This window comes from Benincasa hispida, chromosome 4 (assembly GCF_009727055.1).
Source record: "Benincasa hispida cultivar B227 chromosome 4, ASM972705v1, whole genome shotgun sequence".
Classification (NCBI taxonomy): Eukaryota; Viridiplantae; Streptophyta; class Magnoliopsida; order Cucurbitales; family Cucurbitaceae; genus Benincasa; species Benincasa hispida.
Window position 1 is genome coordinate 36,821,205 of NC_052352.1, and position 20,590 is coordinate 36,841,794.

Sequence of the window (20,590 nt, forward strand, 5' to 3'; positions counted from 1 at the left end):
CCGTAGACATCTCTAGTTAAAAATTATAGAGTTAGTAGTTAATCCTCCTACCTCAATCGAAAAAATAAATATCTTATAACTATGTTGGAAAAAAAAAAAAAAATCCTTCACATAGGCAAGGCAAAATTTTCACATATTTGTGATTTTTAATAAATCGTATTTTATTGGTCGGAATTCATTTTCAGCAATAAATAAAGATAGACATAAAAACGAAGGTGCAAATTGATTTAACTCTTTTTTGTCTTTTATTTATTTATTTTTTAAAAAATTTTGTTCTTCGTCCTTGCCACCGATTGGAAGAAGAACAACAACATTGTAATTAACAAAAGACCCTTTTTGATTGGATTTGAGGATTAGAAGGGGAAGGATTTGGAACATCATGGATTGGTGAGTTTTCAACTACTCGACACGTGTTCTATTCTTTCTTTCTCTCAAACAAATTAAAAAGGTTGTATTTTTTCCCTTTTCTTTTTCAATTACTTTTCCTCGTATTTGCGTACTTCTCTGCTGCTCTGGCAATTTTTATTTGTATTTTTTCCTTTCTGGGTCGTGTAAATTGCTGTTTGTTTAAGTGGTAAGCAACCCATTATTTCTTGTTTCTTCATTTTGATTCTCTGGTTTTTTGTTTTTCTTATTCTTCTCTCCTCTCTCTCTCTCTCTCTACCCCCCTTTTTTAAGCTTTGTGGATTTGTGATGTTGAAGAGGAAAAAGAAGGTGAAGAAGAAGAAAGGGAAGTCTCTACAGTTGACGAGCTGAGAAATTAGGTAGTGAACTCTTCTTTCTACCCTTCTGTTTGTTTAATTTCTTCTTTTTTCTGTTGCTTATTGTTAATATTTGAAAGGGAAAGCATGAGAGGGATAGTGAGATAGAGAGAGGAAGCTGAATTAGATATGAGAGGTTACGAAGGATTGCCTCTGATTTAGGGAAACTCTATCAATTTTGTTAAAAGGGGTTACTATCTTTTCTAGGGTTTTCCTCTGATTCTTGGGATTTCGTCTTTCTGTGTTGTTTCTCGTGATTTTCATAAAAACCCCCTTTTCGTTATGTCTTTCTTGTGCTTAAAGATAAGGAGTTTGGTCTGATTTATAATTTTTTTTTTTTGGGGGGGGGGGGGGGGGTTTCCTTTTTCTTTCCAGGTTTTTCTGTGCATTTAAAGTTTCTTCTGGTTGATTCCGGCTCGTTGTATTTGTCTGGGGTTGGACAGAAAGGAATTCTAAAGAGGGAAATTGATGGGCCTATCAGATTTCCAAGTTCAAATTTCTCCTTATAATTGGTGGCTTGATCCAGTGTAGTTGACCAGATCTGAATGTTCATTTCATTTTTCCCTCACTTTTTTAGGCCTTCCACGTGTTGCTTCCCCTGACTTGGCTTCCTACTTTGGGTCTTATCAAGTTTCTTACGGATGGAAAATGGTTTGTTCAACCCCAACATTCACATTCCAAGATCATTCTTAATGACAGAAAAAGGCGGTGGATTAGTTGAAATATGACAGGTCTTGTTATTTTAGAGGGGTTAGGGGGTAACTTTTATCATTGCTTAGGTAGAGAATTTGATGGAGGAAATGTCCCCAGCGGTTGTGGTGCCATTTAGGGTAGGTAATTCAGTCTGTGATAACCCCAACATGGCAACCCCCATGGATATCACAAGACTTAAGCTAATGGCAGATACTGCTGGTTTGTTATCTGATTCTGTGACTAAGGCTTCTGATGACCTGACTGAAGTAGGTTCTGATGATTGTAAGAGTTCTAATGGGGAGGAAGAGGTTGGTATTACTACAGTTTCGGTTACGAATGACAAGTGCGAAGGAGTTCCATTGTCAGTTGTGTTATCTCAAAATAATAGCAGTTGGGTTGCGGAAAATGAGTCGATATCCCATGGAAGTGAGGAAGATGATTCTTTATCTTTAGAGGGCGATCACATTTATGATAGCTCTTGTTCGCATTCAGTGATTAGTGAGAATAGCAGTATTTGTGGTGATGATTTTTTAGGTTCTGAGGTATCTTCTTTTGAAGCATTTGATTCCATCAGCAATGCAAAGGACATTAGCAGCGTTGAGATTGCAGCTAAAGCCAATATTGAAGAGACTAATGTCGAAAGTCTTGACACTCAGATTGCGAGTTCTTCTTCTGCAGCAGCTAGCCTTGAAGAAGATGTTGGAGATGGGCTAGGCACTGAAGCATGTAATAACATGGTTCTTCAGCTTCCTCTTGAGAAAAGGGCAAGCGAACCAGTCGGTCGAAGTGTTTTTGAGGTAGATTGTGTTCCCCTTTGGGGATTTACGTCGGTCTGTGGAAGAAGACCCGAGATGGAAGATGCAGTGGCAACTGTACCGAGGTTTTCGGAACTTCCAGTCCAAATGCTTGTTGGTGACCGAGTTCTTGATGGCTCAAACAAGGCTATAGCTCACCAAACCGTTCATTTTTTTGGGGTTTATGATGGTCACGGTGGATCTCAGGTATGCGTACAAATTCCATTGGTCAGGTGAATGCGTTTCTTGTTTAAATTCCTCCTACCGTTCCATCATATGCAAGTCTTCTAACCATGCATACTGTTGTTTTAACTCAAATCTCTTAATATATATAGGTCGCAAATTTTTGTCGTGAACGTATGCATTTGGCTTTATCTGAGGAGATAGAATTGGCTAAGCAAGATATAGCTGTTGGCAATATGAAGGATAATTGCCAAGAGCTATGGAGAAAGGCATTCACCAAATGTTTTCTAAAAGTTGATGCTGAAATTGGAGGGGGAACTGGTGTTGAGCCTGTTGCGCCAGAAACTGTAGGCTCCACTGCTGTTGTTGCAATTATCTGTGCCTCTCACATTATTGTTGCAAACTGTGGAGACTCAAGAGCAGTTCTTTGTCGTGGGAAGGAGCCAATGGCATTGTCTGTGGATCATAAAGTACGTTCATGTTTGACGTTTCATTAGTGAACTTTCCATATTCTTGTGTTGTATTTTTCGTTTCTTCACCTTTGATTCCAATCCACTAATCTTCATGTGTTATAAATTCGTTGCTGTCTCCCAGCCAAACAGAGAAGATGAATATGAAAGGATTGAGGCCGCGGGAGGAAAGGTCATACAGTGGAACGGGCACCGTGTTTTTGGTGTTCTTGCAATGTCGAGATCCATTGGTATGTTTTGTCCTACACAAATTTTTAAGTCCAGTTTGCTAGTCATTTCAAATGATATGATGTCTCCGACAATCTCTTACTGCTTTGCCAAAGTAGTCTATAGTTGTAAATAAGCATACCCAGGGGACGTAAAGGAGAGTGTTCCAATGGTTCCAAGTCAAAGCATCTTTCCCATCAGACTTTTTATTGTTCGTCAAGATTCTAGGCTTGGCATTCTTGAGATGAGTCCACTAATTTATCACAAGTGGATGCCACTTTGGAGTTCCATTTCTTATTAAAGCGTGGAATATTGTATGTGGTGCTGTTCTGACAGTTTTTACTCTTATTAACCAAATAGTTTAGATTTCTAGTGAGTGAGGTGATAGATATGATTGGATATTGGGGCAGAATTTGTCATACTTTTTTATCTTTGTGCTTTTTGTAACCGTGCTTCTGAAGCCTTGCAACAGATCCTTTGTCTTAATCAAGCCTATGTCACTCCTCACCTCCTTTGGATTCTACATCTACTTTTCTCTTTTTCTTCTTATTTTCTTTAAAAATTTTGACTATCAGAATTCAGAAGCCATAGCCTTACGCTGTAGGAGAGATTTCATCCACCCAAGGCCATCGTTGGGGATATAGAAGGGCTTTAAGTTGTTAAGGTCTCTCTCGATAGCTTCTCTTGTTCACTTCAAGCCGTTGGTGTAATGACCCGTCAGCCCTTCAGAAATAAAAACATAAAAAAAGAAATGGTTGTGGGAACCGACGGTGACGTAGGTAACCGGGCCGATGCAGCCGGTTACCGGGAACTGCAAGGTCGTAAGGTTCCCAGGAAATGACGTTCCCTTTGTAAAGTTGACCTTTTGATAACTTATTAGAGTTGGCATGAAATGGATCATGAAAGAAGACGTATCTGATGAATGAATGATTCAATCCCCTCCCACGAAATCATATTGTCTTCCTCTTCAAATCAAGAGATACTTTTGGTTCCGTCGTGCGTGTAACAATTTAGTTGACATGTTGCATCAAAATGAGTTTGCCACTATGTTGTATTTTTATTATTCAAGATACAAACCATATCAAAATGAGCTGCTTAGACATCTCACGTGGTTGTGTGGTGCTGCTCATCTGCGTGGCTTGGCTTCTAGTTTCAATCATGTTCCTCCTCTCCCAGGTTTTAATCGTGTTCCGCTCATCTGTGCTGTGTTATGATGCATCATAAGAATTTGAACTTCTGAAATGTTAGGTTGTTCTGTGTGAAGTTTATCGACAAACAGTAGAATTAAGTGCATTATGTGGACATAATTCTGTTTATGTTGGCAGTCGTTTTCTGTTGATATGGAGGTCAATCTCCAATCACTTCAGTTACTTGAGGTTGAGTGGGAGAAACTTGGTTGCTGTTTGAGTTTGACCTGAAACAGCATACAAAAGGGAGCTGAAGTAAAAGCGAATATGAAAAATTGATTACTTGATGTTTTTATTTTTTTATTTTTTTTTACATGAATATAACTGTAGGAGACTGTGTTTTGTTAATGATGCCATGGTTTTGAATTTTGAAAGCACTGAGGTTGGATTCATATCATATAATTTATTCAAGTGCATCTCATGTGGATTGCAGGTGATAGATACTTGAAACCATGGATCATCCCAGAGCCAGAAGTGATGTTCCTCCCTCGGGCGAAAGACGACGAATGCCTCGTTCTAGCGAGTGATGGTTTATGGGATGTGATGACAAATGAAGAGGTATGCGACTTGGCTCGAAGACGAATCCTACTCTGGCACAAGAAGAATGGCGTCAGTTTGCCTTCTGAGAGGGGGCTGGGGATCGATCCTGCAGCCCAAGCAGCCGCAGAATACCTCTCAAACCGAGCTCTTCAAAAGGGCAGCAAAGACAACATCACAGTAATCGTGATCGATTTGAAAGCTCAAAGGAAGTTCAAGACAAAATCATAACGAAATCATTCTTCCTCTTTTTAGTTGTACTTGTACCATATTATTGTTATGATTTATGAGACAAGGAAACACGATGATATTAATGTTCGCCCGACTATTTTTCTTCGGGGCATTATGATATTAATGATATGAATGTGAAGGAAGTATGCAGCATTCTAGAATCTCCATGGCACTAAGAGCATTTGTTATAAGCTCTTCAGTCCTGATGAGTTCTGGCAATGTAAATGACTGCTGCAGCAATGTGATAGAATAGGTGAAACAAACTGGGAAACCCTTCCACTTTTATGCACTATTTTCTTTGTATCAATTCGTACTCTTGGTGCTTATTATAAAGAATTAGCAGAAATTGAGGCTTTTCTTTTGTTATCTCCTCCTCTTGTATATATATTTTCTTATATAAACATCACATACTTGCCTAGGCTTTTGAGGTTGTTCTTTTCTGAATCTTTCCCCTTCCCAATTTCTAAATAATCATACATGCATCTCCTAGCTTCAACTTCATTTGGGTACTTGTATATATTTTTTCAAATTACTTAAAACACATAATTACACTTCATTCTCACCATACTATAGCATTTTATTTGACAAACATGTTTGATTTGTTTAAATTGATAATCAAATCTTAAAATAATATTTGTTGAATTCTAACTGTTGTATATGGGACATCGAATGATGACTTATGAAATAGTAATTAGTGGCTTATTCACTAGACTATACTTAAATTGATGAATCAAGAAATAATTTGTGTTTCTTTACCTAATATAATTAAAAAAAAATGACTAGTGAAGCTAAATTCAATACAACCATTATAATATATTATTTATAATTAACAAAATTTATCCAAAATATGAATCAAAGATGAAAAATTGGAGAAAATTGCACATCTGACTTATCTTAGAGGCCCAAATGAAAAATACCAACTTTTTTTTTTATAAAAATAATGAACCTTTTGGTGATGTCATAAATGAGTGATGTTACAAATTTGCCATTTCTTCATTTCCTTCTTCTACACTATCAACACGAAACCACACACCAACTTTGGTCGTGAGAGAGAAGAACAACTTTGACTAACTTCGACAAAATTAGAATGCAAGAGAATAAGAGTGCGAGAATGTGAGAACGAGAGAGGAGAACGATCTGTAAGTGAAGAAAGGAAGAGATAGAAGAAATAGAACCAGAGTGAGACAAACTTTTTCGCGTGGACGAGTTTGTTATGATAACTTTACTCGAATTTGTTGTCAAAAAAGAGTAAAAAATACCTCATTTTAAAAAAACACAATGACGAATTTAATTTTTCTCCCAAAATTTGGTTATGGTACAAAACCCACGAAAAAGTAAGCGTTGAAATGAAATGGGTATGGTATAAAGGCACGAGCACAAGAAGCGATTCCGTTGGCCGAGAAAATTCCAAGAGCCGACGCGTCGTTCAGGCTGCTGCTGCTTCGCCGACGGCCATTTGATGGAGTGGTAGTATCTCAATCTATGGGCATCAAGAAAGAGAGCAAAAGCTCCGCTTCTGCAACATCGCGGTGTGCTGATCTCAGGGCTGCGTATCACAATTGTTTCAATCGGTTCGTTTCCATTTTCATTCATTCCCTAAACCTCTCTTAAACCCTAATTCCTTCGGACCCCTAGGCGTTGTTCTACCGATTTCCGGTTTCTAATTTGCAGATGGTACTCAGAGAAGTTTGTAAAAGGTCATTGGGATGAAGAACCCTGCGACTCCGAGTGGCAGAAATACAGAGCTTGCCTCTCGGTATGTCTTTGAACTAACTTTGATTACTACTAGGTCTTGTAAATCTCATCATTCGTTCTTTTGTGGTGATCTGATATATACTCCAATTGACAGGAGCATTTGGTTGATAAGAAGTTGAAGCGTTTCTTGGAAGAGGAAACACTGGTTCATTCCTCCATGAAAGCTGATGGGAGTTAAGAATCAAGATAGGCTTCCTTGTTGATGGTATGCTTGAATTCATTGATTCCTGCAATTACACACACATTTATCTAATTTGTGGCTTTTACGAACTTGAAAACCATGTCTAATTGTAATTCGCCATTCTTAGAATCAGCATACCTGCACCCTTTTGACTTCACCGCTATTAGAACAAATGGAGCGTTTTGCTAATTGAGATTTAAACTATTTGAAGAACCTCTGAACTTTAGTTACTTGATAGAAATTCAACTAGATCAGCTTATGAAGATGACTTATTAATTGAAAAGTTTCTCGAGGACCAGGAAGTTCCTCCTCCATCTGCCTTTTAGCGAGAAATGTCGTTTTTTGTGGTTTATTGTAGGATGCTTGAGGGAGAGGAACAAGGGGGTCTTTAGAGGTTTAGAAAAGGACCCTAGTGAGTCAGCTCTTTAATGAGGTTTCATGTTTCTTTTTGGGCTAAGTTATTCTTAAATTTTTTTTTGTGTAATTATTCCTTAGGTAACATCTCAGTTAGTTGAAAATCCCTTTTTTAGAGAGTGTGCTTTTGTGGGCTTGCTTTTCTGGATGCCCTTGTATTTTTTCAGTCTTTCTCAAGGAGAGTTGTTGATTCTATTAAAAAAAAAAAAAAAAAGGTTTCTGTGTTCTAATAGTGGGGTTCTTCTCTCTGTAGAACTCACTCAAAAGAGCCATTGTTACAGAACCACAGAATTTATTAGAAACTTATTAGTTTTAGTATCTGTAGTAGTTCTGTTCTATTCAAGCTGAACTTCCTTCTCTGTTCAAGCAAATTGCACATAATTAGCTGTTAATATCTGCTGTATGATCCTTCTTTTGATGAGACTTCTATTGGGTAATCTGATAACAACATGAGAATGTGCCATAGTGGAGCATCATGCTCCTAGTGAGCTGCATTCATCTCCACTGTTTTAGAGTCAATATAAAGAGTATAACTTGAGGATTATTGGTGGTGCAATCGCATTTAAGGTGCATTCTTTGTGTTATCTGATCTGAGACCATCCATGCGTTGATTGGTATTTAGAAACTTTTCCTACCATTGAAAGGAAAAATCTAGCCTTCGTTCAAGAGTATCTTTTTCCTTTTTCTGAAGATCATTTATGCTTTTTATAGACTGATATGCCCATCCTCTTTTTGAACATTTCATTTTTTTGAGTGAGATACCGAGCTTTCGTTGAACAAAATGAAAAAATATACAAAGGCATAAAGCAAATCCCCATAAAAAGGGAGACCCTAAAATCTCATAAAGGGACTTCAATCCAACGAAATCAAGATAAAATCATAACCAGGAAGACATTAAACCTTGCCACCCCAAGCCCCACAACTCTCTAAAATTCTTGTTGTTTCTCTTTGAGCATCTCATGAATTAGTTTCTTCTCAATAGTTACTTGGAAATGTAACATTCGATAACTCAATCAGTATATCTTAACTATGTTACAAGATAGGTATAGAGTCATTACATTGAATTTTGATACTCCAGTCCTATTATGTTTGACTTTGAAGTTGGAAAGCTTCAATTTTTTACGTATTATGCATTTTAATGTTATCTAAGAAGGTAGAGCAATGTTCAAAATATTTCTAAATTTATAGTTCTTTCTTTGATATAGTGTTAGCCTAGCCACCTGATGAAATTCAATTTTATTTTGTTTTTGGGCAAAATCTTCTACAAAATAATAAAAAAAAAGAAAATGATTTTGTAATATTGATTGATGAACGGTCGCTTTTGTGCCTTTACTTAGACTTATTAGACTACCTTTTTTGTTCTAAAAGCATATATAAAAAAAAAAAAATCAAGAACAACTTGCAAACAATTCTCAACTTTGAACACAAGTATACTTAAATCTATTCAACATTGTCATTCATGCATATCTATCTGATATTTTGTTTGAACGGATTTTGAATCTTACACTTCCATTCATAGTTCTATGCTTATTTCTTTGGGTAAAAAGATCTGAATTAAGGCCACATCCACTCAAGGAAACATAATAAATTATTGGTAATCCGAAAAGTGGGTCTCATTCAATTATATTTAGTATTGTTTATTTGTGTTTACTGACATATTGACTCATTGAGCCCACTTCCAAATTTGTAATAAAGAAATGCAAATTAATTGACGAGTGGTGGGTGTTCAGTCCAATTGCATTTGAAAATTATCTTGATATTGATATTGTTATTGTTACCATTATAGTTATTGTTATTGTTACTGATACAACATGTGAATTATGAATTTATTGTTATTGTTACTGATACAACATGTGAATTATGAATTTATCGCATTTATTATTATCATTACTATTTGAGACTCTAAATGGTAATGATAATGGTAACAATAACAGGAAATGTAATAAATTCATGATTCTAAGTAAACGTGATAAAAAAAAAAAATTCAATTATATCTGTGATTGTGGTTCATCATGATTAATCTATTGATAGATTCCTATTACAATTATACTAATTTTCATTACGAATTAGTAAACGGGACCAAATTTATTCAACATCAACAAACTTCAAAACCTCTCAACACTTTAGGAAAAAAAAAACCTCTAACCTAAAATTGGAAGGTCTTGGTGTTATTAATCTCTAATTGGTTTCTAATAAAAAAAGGTGGTAGATTATTATATATATATATATACACAATGTCATTGTCTATAAGGGAAAGATCGACTTCTATCATTGAGCGATAGACTCCTATGACTATTCAGTAATAGAAGTTTATAGCAGTCTATTAATGACATTTTGTTATATTTAAAAATAAATAAATTCATTTTTCTTTATTTGAAAACAACCCTATTTTAAAATCTTTTATTCAATAGACCATTCATAAGATAGGTAAAAATACCATACTTCATTTTAGAAGTTATATTATTTTTCAATACAATTTCCATATAGGAAAAAAGAAAAAGAAAAAAAACCTTTCGAGACTTCCTTACGGGGGTAGTCGCAATCTCTCTCGAAGGCAATTTTTTTTTAATCAATATTTTTCAATAATCATTTTCTTGCAATTTTTTTTTTTTTTTTTTGACAAAGGTATCATAATTAAAGTGTAGGGATCAAATCTCGGACCTCGGGGTGGATAGTACGAGCACTATACCAGCCTAAGTTAGGATCATTTTCTTGCCTTTTAAAATCGATAAACTTGCCCCTTCATGGATGGCTATGGATTAATTGGCCTTTCATTGTTGTTTCATGAAAATAAGTCTCATTAATATAAATATAATTGACTTTTCATTCTTAAAGTTAATATGATTGGATCGCTGACTCTCTCATTCAATTTCTTCTGAATTAATTAAATCTCTCAAATTCAACCTTCTAATTGATCTTCCATTAATTTATGTTCCATTAATCTTTTAATCAAATGAATATTAACATCACATATGTATTAAAGTACTCTCTTAGTCTGTGTGTTTTAGTTATATTAACATTTTGGCCATGGTAGTACTTTTCAAGACACAACCATTAAATCCTCCACACCTACAAGGTTTTTACTAAACGAGAAAAAAGAAGAAAAAAAGTGCTCGACACTAAAAAGGTTTTTGTGATTGAATAACACAAATGATCAACGCCCTTGATCATTTTATTTTAGGAAATGTCCCTTTTTTGTTTTGTTTTGTTTTGAAAAAAGGTGATACTAAAATGTTATAAATGACAAAACCTAATAAAAATTGTTAAACCCCATATGTCCCATTGATTTTTCTCAATTTGTGAGAAGGGAAAAAAAAAAAAAAAGAGAAAAAGAGGAAAAAGAGGAAAAAGAAAAAAAAAAGAAAAAGAAAAAAAAGAGGTTAAACTTGGCCTTGTCGGTGATATCGACGATATTTTTGATATATTGCTGATATTTCAGCGATTCACAATTAAAACGATGTTATCCATTGATTTCCTATCGATACCTTGATTTTGGCGATATTTTGCAATTTTTTCATCCTCACTCCTAATGTGTTTTCTCTAAAATTATCTAATCTGACATTTTAGCTTTGGAATTTTAACCATTTTTTTAGTATTAAATATTTTGGTCTCAAAATTGTATGAGAATTATGATAATCATTATTGATTGTCATTATTTTTTTTCATACAAACAATTTATTTTCTCAATTATTTTAATAAAAGTTTTTCAATTTTTTAAAATAAAAAGTGCAACGCATGCCTTCCTATAAATATATATTTTTGGAAGGAATGCTTTCCCATATTTGACTTTTGGTTTTAACTTGAACAAAGAAATCACATAATCTAATTTTTAATATAAAATTTGTGATAAAATAAAATTAGTATACCCAAACATCAATTCGAATATAGTTTAATACATGAAAAGAAGACGCATTCAATTCTCTCAACATATATAATTAAAATTATTAGTTTTGTGATTGACTTCAAAATGAGGAAAAAAAATGGTCGAAAAAGGTTAAAAAAAAAAGGGAAAAGTTTACTTTGTTTTCAGATGTTTTGAATTTAGTTTCTATTTGATTTTTAGATTTCAAAATATTACAATTTTACATTAAATTTCATCATTAAATTTCAAGATTTACACTTTTAATTTTAATTTTGTACTAAATATTCACTTTAATTTTAATATCTATTAATTAATTTAAAAGGATTAAAAGAAGGATCGTTTTTAAATATAGGAAAATGAATCAAAATTTTTATCAATATAACAAAATTTCGAAATAGATAGAGATAGACTGTGATATTTTGCTATTATTTGTAAATATTTTAAACAGTTTTGTCATTTAAAATAATTTTCTTTAAAAGAATTATAATTAATTAAATTTCATTGTTTTTCATCATTACTAAAATGGAATTTATAATTTCACTTCATAATTATTTTTTATTGATTAAATAAACATTAACAAACTTAAAATGATTATTTAAAAAAAAATCAAAGTTAAAAGTATAAATTTCGAAATTTAGAAATTAAATTAAATAAAATGAATATTCAATCCTGAAAAGACGTATTTAGTAAAAAAATCAAGGTTAAAAGTGAGTGTCAAACTTAGAAACTAATAGTCAAATGTATAGGAAAAACGTTTTTTTTTTTTTTTTTTAAAATGAAAAAAAAAAAAAACAAAAACAGACATTTATGTAAAGCTTGAAACTTTAGGATGGAAGGTAGGCGGGGTTGTTGGTTAGATTTCATTTCCACAATCAAGAGCCACGCGGGTTCTTCTTCTCTTTCACCCATTTGATCTTCCCGATCTGCCAATCCAACGATTCAGCTTTCAATTCTGTGAACCCCTTTTGCGGATTCGGCTGAATTCACTCGCACTGTAAATGAAATCCTAAATCGAATATTCAATTTTTAAATTTCTTACCATTCCAAGTTCCCGTCTGGCACATAAGACAAGGTATTAATATCTTTCACGCTTTTCCTCTGAAAAAATATGTACTATCCACCGGGAAAGAATATGCTCCATTCCCAGATTGATTTTGGGCTCAGTGCTTGATTATTTTTCGCCTTCCCTCTTCCCGTTTTGAGCGATTAATCTATTACTCTATCTACTTCTTTTGGGTTGCGACAGTTTACTTTCTCTTTTTTCGTGGAGAAGCTGCCCAAATTATTGAATTTTGGTACTGTTTCATTCTCTTTCTTGCTTATTTGGATTGGGGTTGCTAGATTATGTTGTTTTCTGTTTGTTTTTCTATTGAACTTATGGATTTGATTGTGATTTCTGATAAAGGGGAATGGTGTTTGATCATGGGGTTTTCTTATTGTTGATGATGATATTGAATTCCTTTTTACTTTCTTTATGTTCCCCTTTCTTTTTTTGTGTTGTGGATTCAGTGGCTTACCAGAGTTACTGGGAACCCTTTTATTTGTGGAGGTTTTTATGATGAGATTATTGAAACAAGTAGCAGATTGTGGGGTGAGGGGATTCTGATGAAAAATGAAGTCTGAGAATGGTGATGGGTTAGGGGAATCTGATGGGGGAAGGTTGCTTGAGGAAATTGAGGCAATAAGTAAAGCTTTGTACTTGCACAAGGGCCACACAAACTCAATTTTTTGTCCACCTGATGGACGGTCAGGATCCCACTTGGCTGAATCAAGATCAAGATTCAACCAGCGATATCATAAGGATGGGGAATCATTGGTGGATGAAACTGAAAGAAGGTCATCATCTACATGGAACTGGAAGAAATCTTTGAAAGCTCTTACCCATATTCGGCATCGAAAGTTCAACTGTGTATTCTATCTCAAGGTTCATTCCATAGAAGGTTTGCCTTCAAGTTTCAATGGTTATAGTTTAAGTGTGCATTGGAAAAGGAAGGATGAGGTTTTGCAAACTCGTCCGTCTAAGGTTTTCCAAGGCATGGCGGAATTTGACGAGACTTTGATTCACAAATGTGTGATATATGGTGGGAAAAGTTTGGCTAATCACTCGGCGAAATATGACCCTAAGCTTTACTTGATCTATGTTTCTATGCTTGGAGCACCACAGCTTGATTTTGGCAAGCATTGGGTTGACCTCACAAGGATTTTACCTCTTACCTTGGAGGAGCTTGAGGGGGATAAATGTTCTGGGAATTGGTCGACCAGCTTTCGACTTGCAGGCAACGCGAGAGGTGCTAGCCTGAATGTCAGTTTCAGTTTTTTAGTAACTAAGGATGATCCAATGAAATTGAGCGGTCCTGAAAATGTTGTCCAACTCCTGAAGTTATTGCACCATAAGTCAAGGCTTTCTAACCATGATGCACACCTTAATTCTACTAATTTTAACGGGCTCCCAAATCCAGATGGAAATAATTCACATAATCTAGAATATGGATCTATTACCTCTACTCAGATTTTCAAAACAGGAATTTTCGACGAACTAAATCCAAACGTGGAGCTCTCTGAGTCGATTAACCTTTTGTATAGTAAGATGGATGAGGCAGGCCAGCATAAGTCAGAGCATTCAGGTTCTGAGTTGGCTGAGCAGCTCGAATTAAAATCTAATGAGGAACACAAGTCTGATGAAGTAATTGGTGGAGGTAATTATGACTCTGGTGAGTTTTCCATTATTGAATGTGGGATAGAATTAGCTGGGACAGAAGATAGCTTGGATAAAGTTGATCAGACTACTGAGGGCTCCAAAGAAGAAACTATTTCTTTGGATGATGAGATCATAAAAGACGACAAAGTTGCCATTGAGATTAAGTCAAGCATCGTGTTGAAGGATGCAGTTTGCGATATTCATGTAGATGATACTACAGGGGATGACTTCGAATATGAAGAGAATAACCTAACACTAAAGGTGGAAGAAGTTGCTTCAGATGAGTTGAGTTCAGATTCTGATCTCAAGTGGACCTCACGGTCGGTGGAGACTGATTCTCCATTAGCTGTTGGCGAGCTTGTCGAATGTGAAAACGTTATGGATGCCAAGGAGAATTGTGCTAGAAAATCTCTTAGCCTAGACGACTCTTATGAATCAGTGGCCAGTGATTTCCTAAAGATGCTGGGGTTGGAGCATGGTTCTGCGAGGTTTTCAGATCCTGATATATTGTCTCCTAGAGAGCGTTTATTGAGAGAATTTGAGGAGGAATCCCTAATTTTTGGCAATCCATTATTGGATTGTTCAGCTACAGAAGAGTGGCAGGATTTTGGAGGTGTTGATATGGAGTTTGCTTCTGAAAATCAAGATGAGGATTTTGATTTTTCTTCCATTTATGTTGCTGAAGAAGTACAAGAGGAGGGGCATCAGTCCTTGAGAAATAGAAGGAACGCCAAAATTCTTGAGGACTTGGAGACGGAACATTTAATGAGAGAATGGGGCTTAAACGAGAGAGATTTTGAGCACTCTCCACATTATAGTTCAAGTGGATTTGGGAGCCCTATTGAGTTGCCCCTAGAAGAAGAGCCACCAAAGTTATGTTTACTTGGAGAAGGTTTCGGTGCATTTCTTAAGATGAACGGTGGCGGATTTTTGCGGTCCATGAGTCCTTGGCTCTCTCAGAACACTAGCATTGGACAGAGTTTAGTCATTCAATGTTCTGAACCAGTTGTTCTACCTGCTGAATTGGGTCATGATATTATGGAGATAGCACAGAATTTAGCATTAGCAGGAACTGAAAACCTTTCGACACTGGCTAAAAAGTTGATGCCATTGGACAATATAACCGGGAAAACTCTCCAGCAAATGGTATCGGAATGTTCTCCCAGCAGTAGCACAACATTGCTTGAGAGGTCAGCAATTGCAATATAGATTTAATTTTTAAACTTTTGAATTGTAATTCGTGAGTTTTTCATTATCTCAAATCCTGCCAAATTCCTGACTCATCTTCTTTCTGTCACAGAGAGCCTATGATCGAGAATAATGTATTGTGTAGTTCGGTTTCATGCTGTGAAAGGAAAGACCTCGAAGGATTACCATCTTGTAAAAAAGATAGTAGTCTTCAGTCTCTTATGAATTCCGAGATGCATCAAGACCTTGTGTCACCTGATGATCTAGCATGTCTGGCAATGGAAAAGATGGAAACCCTCTTAATAGAAGGATTAAGAATACAATCTGGCTTGACAAATGATGAGACACCAGCACGGATCAGTGCCCGCCCTTTTCATTGTTTGCCAGCCCGTGGACGGAGGCATTCCAATTCGGACAGTTCTTGTAGATTGGAAGGATTAAAGGAACTGCAGTTTATGGATCGCCCCAATACAGCAGGTGATGTTGTTGGGTTGATGGAACTTTCAATAACATTGGAGCACTGGTTAAGTCTTGACGCTGGTAACATTAATGACGATGATAAAAATGGTCAGCACATTATGAAGACTCTTGTGGCTCATGGTGCTAACTATGCAGATATAATTGAAAGACTATCGAAAGATATAAACTCTGGGATATCCAGCAATGAGCTGGGATTGTTTGGGAACAAGCTTGTGGTGGCTCTGATGGTGCAACTTAGAGATCACTTACGTGATTACGAACCAGTTGGCGGCCCGATGATGTGTGTAATGGAGGTTGAGAGGTTTTTTATCAACACAGCTCGTGACACAGCCAGTGAAATGAGCAGTGCCAACAATGGGAATGAGCCATTGCAAGCACAAGAAGACAGTCATGAAACTAACCATAGCCAGCAGAAAGCAGATGGACACTTCGTTCGTGCATTTAAAATCTCTGCTATTCATCTTTTGGGTGTAAACTCTGTGCCTAATAAGATGCAATTCTGGGGAACCACGATGCAGCAGCAATCGGGATCCCGGTGGTTGCTTTCGAGTGGAATGGGTAGAAACTTCAAGCTCCCATTATCCAAATCGAAAGCAATCGTTCAATTTTCGTCACTCGGTACCAAAGCTCCGGCCGGCGATATCTTGTGGAGCATTTCCTCTGATATACACGAGGGAATGATTTCTAAGTCATTGGCTTCGAGTTCACATAAAAGAAACCCAGATATTGTGATCTTGAACCAAAGTATTAATCTACATATACGTTGTAGTTGATCGATCGCTTGACCTTGTATTATAAATCAGAGTTTCCCAATGGTATTTTCCTTTTGTTTTATTTGTAAAGGAATTTGTCAAATCAAAAGTTTTCAGTGTCTTCAAAAGATTACTTTGTTGTATATTGACTTATTCCAGAGCCATTTGTTTGTATATCTATGCATTTTTAGGTTAACAAATTTTCTATACCATGTTCTTTAATCTCGACCACGTAACTTCGAGTTTGATTCCTACCTATGGGCTACGATGAAAGGATTTCATTCAGCTATTCAATCTGTATCAATATGTATTCGATAAAAAAATCTGTCATCAATATATATGTAACAGTGAATATGATGCTGTTTGGTTTGGGGCCTCTACCCCCCACAGAACTCCAGACCAGACAACATCAACCTATTGAAGCTAGAACTTCTACCCAACATTGATTTTCATACTCTGTTTCAATTTCTCCACAGTAAATCCACATTTTCTCATTAAACATTAGAAGATTTGATGTAAAAATAAACAAATATCAAGAACTTTCATGAGTATGAACACCCTCGTATGTCGTTATCACGTACTTCGGATCCTCACGATCTCTTTCCACTCTTTTCTTCACCGGACAGCCTTCGACGGAGCATTTGTAGTAGTTCCTGCATTTCATTGATGGTTAAGCCAATTCAGATTAACAACTTGCACAAACCCACTTATTTTCATTGGGTTTCTGGATCATATTTTCTTAGTGTTCACGTTATCTTAGGACAGAATTGAATGTTCAATTAAGGACACTACTAGTCTTTTTTATTTTCTTACCTTGGATTTGGGCTGTTCTTCACCTTCTTCTTCCCATATTTCCTCCACTTGAAACCATCATCAAGAATCTCGACTTCTGATTTTGTCTTGAATGCAAATCTTTCTCCAACTTCCCTCTCTCTCCCACTGTCTCCTACAAACACCATTCAAGATCATAATTGAGACCACAACCTCTCATTGGTGATTCCATTAAGTTTTTGACAAGTAGAAAGAGAAATGCGAAAAGGGGAGAGAAAAAAAGAGATATTAGGGACTCTCCTTCCAGAAAAATAAGATTTTTAATGGTGGTTAGTAGGAAGATTCCTCCTAATCAATTCAGAATACGAAAGCTAAAATCTAAAATGTAATAAGAGTTATGTGCTTACTGTTGCTAGGCTCTCCTTGGTGAATGGTGTTCCCAACAAACTCATCAACCTCTCCCTCTTGATAAACCGGGTACATCACCGAGTCGGCCAGAGACGAAGAGGTTTCATTCAGCCACCCATCGAACATCCAGTTTGTAAACTCAAACCCCGGCTTCTCGAAAAGATCGCTCTCCGACATAGTGAGGTGCTGGTTACTATTGTAAGACATTTGGAAACGGAGAAACAAAAACAAAGTGACACTTTTGCTTTTGAAACTGAATTCAAAATTTTCAGATATTAAAAAAAAAAAAAAAAATTGTTGTGGTATAATAGAGAATAGCAAAAATATGGAGTGAGTTTAGGTTGACAGGCAGCTTCCCACTGACCTTCCTCCAAACTTAGGAAGCTTCAAAGCTAATGCTTAATATAATGAAAGATGAAGAGCTTCAAAGTGTAGAATATGAAGTTTGTGGGGTATGCCATAACAGATGACTCTGAGTAGACTTTTGCAACTAAATATATGTCCATTTCACTTCAACATTATTATTCTCCCTAAAACCCAACCCCTTCCATGGGCAATCGATATTGATTCAATTCAATCTACGACTAAATCAATGCGTACGAAAAATTCGTCTCGACCATTTTACCTTTTTGACGAAAATATATGTATTAACTAATTGAACCTAATCAAATTGGCGTGCTATTTAAGAGATATAATTTGCATAGGAAATGGTAATTGAATAATTTGTTGGAGCGAATTGTGGCATAATGCGACATCATTTGAGTTGTACATATAATTCAATATATATACCACAAGATTTGACATGTTTGAATTCTAGTGGTATTTGGGAATGACTTTTCAAATATTCTAAAATTTTATTTTTTGAGTGCTTAAAAAGTTATTTTGAAGGGATGTTCAATTTGTTTGTAGTTCAAAGCTTATAAAAGAAAAATACGTATAGCGTGTTTGATAGAGTTTTCAAACAGTAGAAGTTTTTATTCTGGTCTTTAAAAGAAACCATTCCACAAAAGTGGTTTGTCTAGATTAGGAAGAATCTAACTCAAACCAAAAGAACTTGGACATGAAAACCCAATAAGAAGATTGTGTGGAAATGTTTATGAACAAGAAGCCAACCTTATTTGTATTCCAATCATGCAATTGTGTGGAAATGTGAAACCCTGCCATTTTAAATTTAGACCATACAATTTCAATAAGAAGGGAAGAGAACATGTATTTTTTGGTCCTCTTATTTACAAATGGGTTCTTCTTGGGCACATATATAGTTGAAAATTGGAAAATTTTGAATGAGAACATCATTTTCTAAATTTTTGGTAAACATATATCTTTCTTTAAAAGTTATAAAACAAATAAAGTATGTTAGAAAGGAAAAAAAAACCCTAACTTTAGTGTTTTTAAGCTTATATTAATTAGTTTTAGCATATGTTTATTTTATTAGTCCCACAATGCATATGAAATTTACATTTTTATTTTAGTACATAGATTTTTTTAATAAAAAAGGATTCTAATTAATTTCGTAATTTTTACCTTGTTTAAATAGTTATAACTATTTAAGAGAAAGAAAAAAAAAATAATAATTTGCAAAAATTTAAAGGACAAAAGACGTGATTGTCTATTCAAACATGATTGCACTGGTAGATCATGATGTTTCATATATATGGTCTAGATCACGTCCATGGATGAAAGTATATGTCATTTCATCACGTAACCACTTCGATCCAAATAGTTGTAATGAAGAAAATGATATCATTTTTCATTCAAACATATCTCTCCACCATTATATTGTGATGTTTTATATCTATGGTCTAGATCACACCCATACACGAAAGAATGTACTATTTTGTTGTGTAAACACTTTGACTTGAATAATTGTAGCGAGATAAAAAGGATATACATGATTCTGCATATATCCTCTGTTAGATCGTTATGTTTCATATTTATGGTCTAGATCACACTCGTACATGAAAATATACACTATTTCGCCGTTTAACCACTTTGATCTTAATGGTTGTAACAAGGAAAAGAATAGGCCAATATCCAAACATATTTTGGTGGTATATGATACAAGTTATTTCGTAAGGTTAAAGGTTCAATTCTCTATCTTACAACAGTATAAAACTAAACAATAATTATTGGAAATATTATAGGGAATTCTGAACCTATGAGAAAGACCAAGAGATGAAAATAAAGCTCGAGGATAAAGAGAAAATTGTCTCATCTCAAATGAATCCACCGAGACATGACTGTTAGTGAGTGGATGAGAAAATTGGGCCATTTGGCTGAAAAAGCCCCTGCCCAATTTTTGGAGCTTGCCCTTTGCAAGCCCACAACTAGAGTCAATTGGACCATTCAATCCAAAAGGCATACCTTGACCTTGTAGGTTCGAGGGTGAGACTAGCCAGCCTCAACTGGTTTTCCCTCCACTCAAACTTTATCCAACCTTCTCGAGTCCTATTCATAAAGGGATTGAGGAAACTCGAGGTTTAGTCCCACTATGTATAGAATACGATAGCTTCATATTAAATTCATCTTCTTTCCTAAAAACTTGCCCCGATCCTTGTGGTGAAAACTAATTTAAGTATTGAGTGTCTGTGGTAAACACTACACTGATTTGTTATTTTGATTATTTTGCAAGTGATCCCTCCCTCAACTTTAATTTACAAATTTACCGTCATAGTACGTGAAAATCAGTTGAATTTTATTGGCTAATTTTACTATCAACGATATGTGTTATCATTAATATTTTGTGAAAGAGGTAGAGCAAAGAAGGAATGAGAACCTCTCTCTTAGGTGGTTTTAGGTCTAACAATTATATTGAAGTGTTAAGATTTTAAGGCTTTCTTTCTAATTTATCATCTCTCAAAAAGATTCATATATAGAAGATGGTAAAATCTTGCCATCCCTACTAATATTATTATCATTATTAGTTTAAGAAACCCCACACATCCTGTGGTTGATCCCTTCTTCCTTAGTTCAAGGGGGTGAGGATTATTTGAAGGAAAATAAGGGGCATTATAGACC

The 20,590-nt window shown here is 35.3% G+C and overlaps 4 protein-coding genes across 16 annotated transcripts; 3 read left to right on the forward strand and 1 right to left on the reverse strand.

Annotated features, from left to right (window-relative positions):
• The first annotated feature begins 246 nt into the window (after positions 1-246).
• Positions 247-5,429, forward strand: LOC120076663 (protein phosphatase 2C 53-like). 10 transcript variants are annotated; one of them, XM_039030551.1, is made up of 6 exons: positions 247-387; positions 679-764; positions 1,137-2,455; positions 2,584-2,901; positions 3,026-3,131; positions 4,729-5,429. In XM_039030551.1, exons 3-6 carry the CDS (start codon positions 1,553-1,555, stop codon positions 5,061-5,063), a joined length of 1,662 nt encoding a protein of 553 aa, XP_038886479.1. In that variant the 5' UTR covers positions 247-387; positions 679-764; positions 1,137-1,552; the 3' UTR covers positions 5,064-5,429. The 10 variants fall into 10 exon arrangements, with proteins under 10 accessions (XP_038886479.1, XP_038886482.1, XP_038886485.1 ...); XM_039030554.1 differs by having other exon boundaries at positions 1,205-2,455; XM_039030557.1 differs by having other exon boundaries at positions 1,339-2,455.
• A 969-nt stretch (positions 5,430-6,398) lies between these two features.
• On the forward strand, positions 6,399-9,196 carry LOC120076664 (uncharacterized protein At4g33100). The gene is made up of 3 exons (XM_039030559.1): positions 6,399-6,634; positions 6,735-6,819; positions 6,913-9,196. Exons 1-3 carry the CDS (start codon positions 6,546-6,548, stop codon positions 6,994-6,996), a joined length of 258 nt encoding a protein of 85 aa, XP_038886487.1. The 5' UTR covers positions 6,399-6,545; the 3' UTR covers positions 6,997-9,196.
• Positions 9,197-12,102: 2,906 nt separating this feature from the next.
• LOC120075368 (protein PLASTID MOVEMENT IMPAIRED 1-RELATED 1-like) lies at positions 12,103-16,567 on the forward strand. 2 transcript variants are annotated; one of them, XM_039028693.1, is made up of 3 exons: positions 12,103-12,347; positions 12,785-15,163; positions 15,274-16,567. In XM_039028693.1, exons 2-3 carry the CDS (start codon positions 12,888-12,890, stop codon positions 16,412-16,414), a joined length of 3,417 nt encoding a protein of 1,138 aa, XP_038884621.1. In that variant the 5' UTR covers positions 12,103-12,347; positions 12,785-12,887; the 3' UTR covers positions 16,415-16,567. The 2 variants fall into 2 exon arrangements, with proteins under 2 accessions (XP_038884621.1, XP_038884619.1); XM_039028691.1 differs by lacking the exon at positions 12,103-12,347 and adding an exon at positions 12,358-12,570.
• Positions 16,568-16,701: 134 nt separating this feature from the next.
• LOC120075369 (probable WRKY transcription factor 50) lies at positions 16,702-18,780 on the reverse strand. 3 transcript variants are annotated; one of them, XM_039028694.1, is made up of 4 exons: positions 18,686-18,780; positions 17,572-17,765; positions 17,207-17,339; positions 16,702-17,046 (listed from the first exon to the last, which is right to left on the reverse strand). In XM_039028694.1, the coding sequence occupies exons 1-4, from the start codon at positions 18,703-18,705 to the stop codon at positions 16,926-16,928; spliced, it is 468 nt and encodes a 155-aa protein (XP_038884622.1). In that variant the 5' UTR covers positions 18,706-18,780; the 3' UTR covers positions 16,702-16,925. The 3 variants fall into 3 exon arrangements, with proteins under 3 accessions (XP_038884622.1, XP_038884624.1, XP_038884623.1); XM_039028696.1 differs by lacking the exon at positions 18,686-18,780 and adding an exon at positions 17,937-18,193; XM_039028695.1 differs by lacking the exon at positions 18,686-18,780 and having other exon boundaries at positions 17,572-17,930.
• Positions 18,781-20,590: the final 1,810 nt, after the last annotated feature.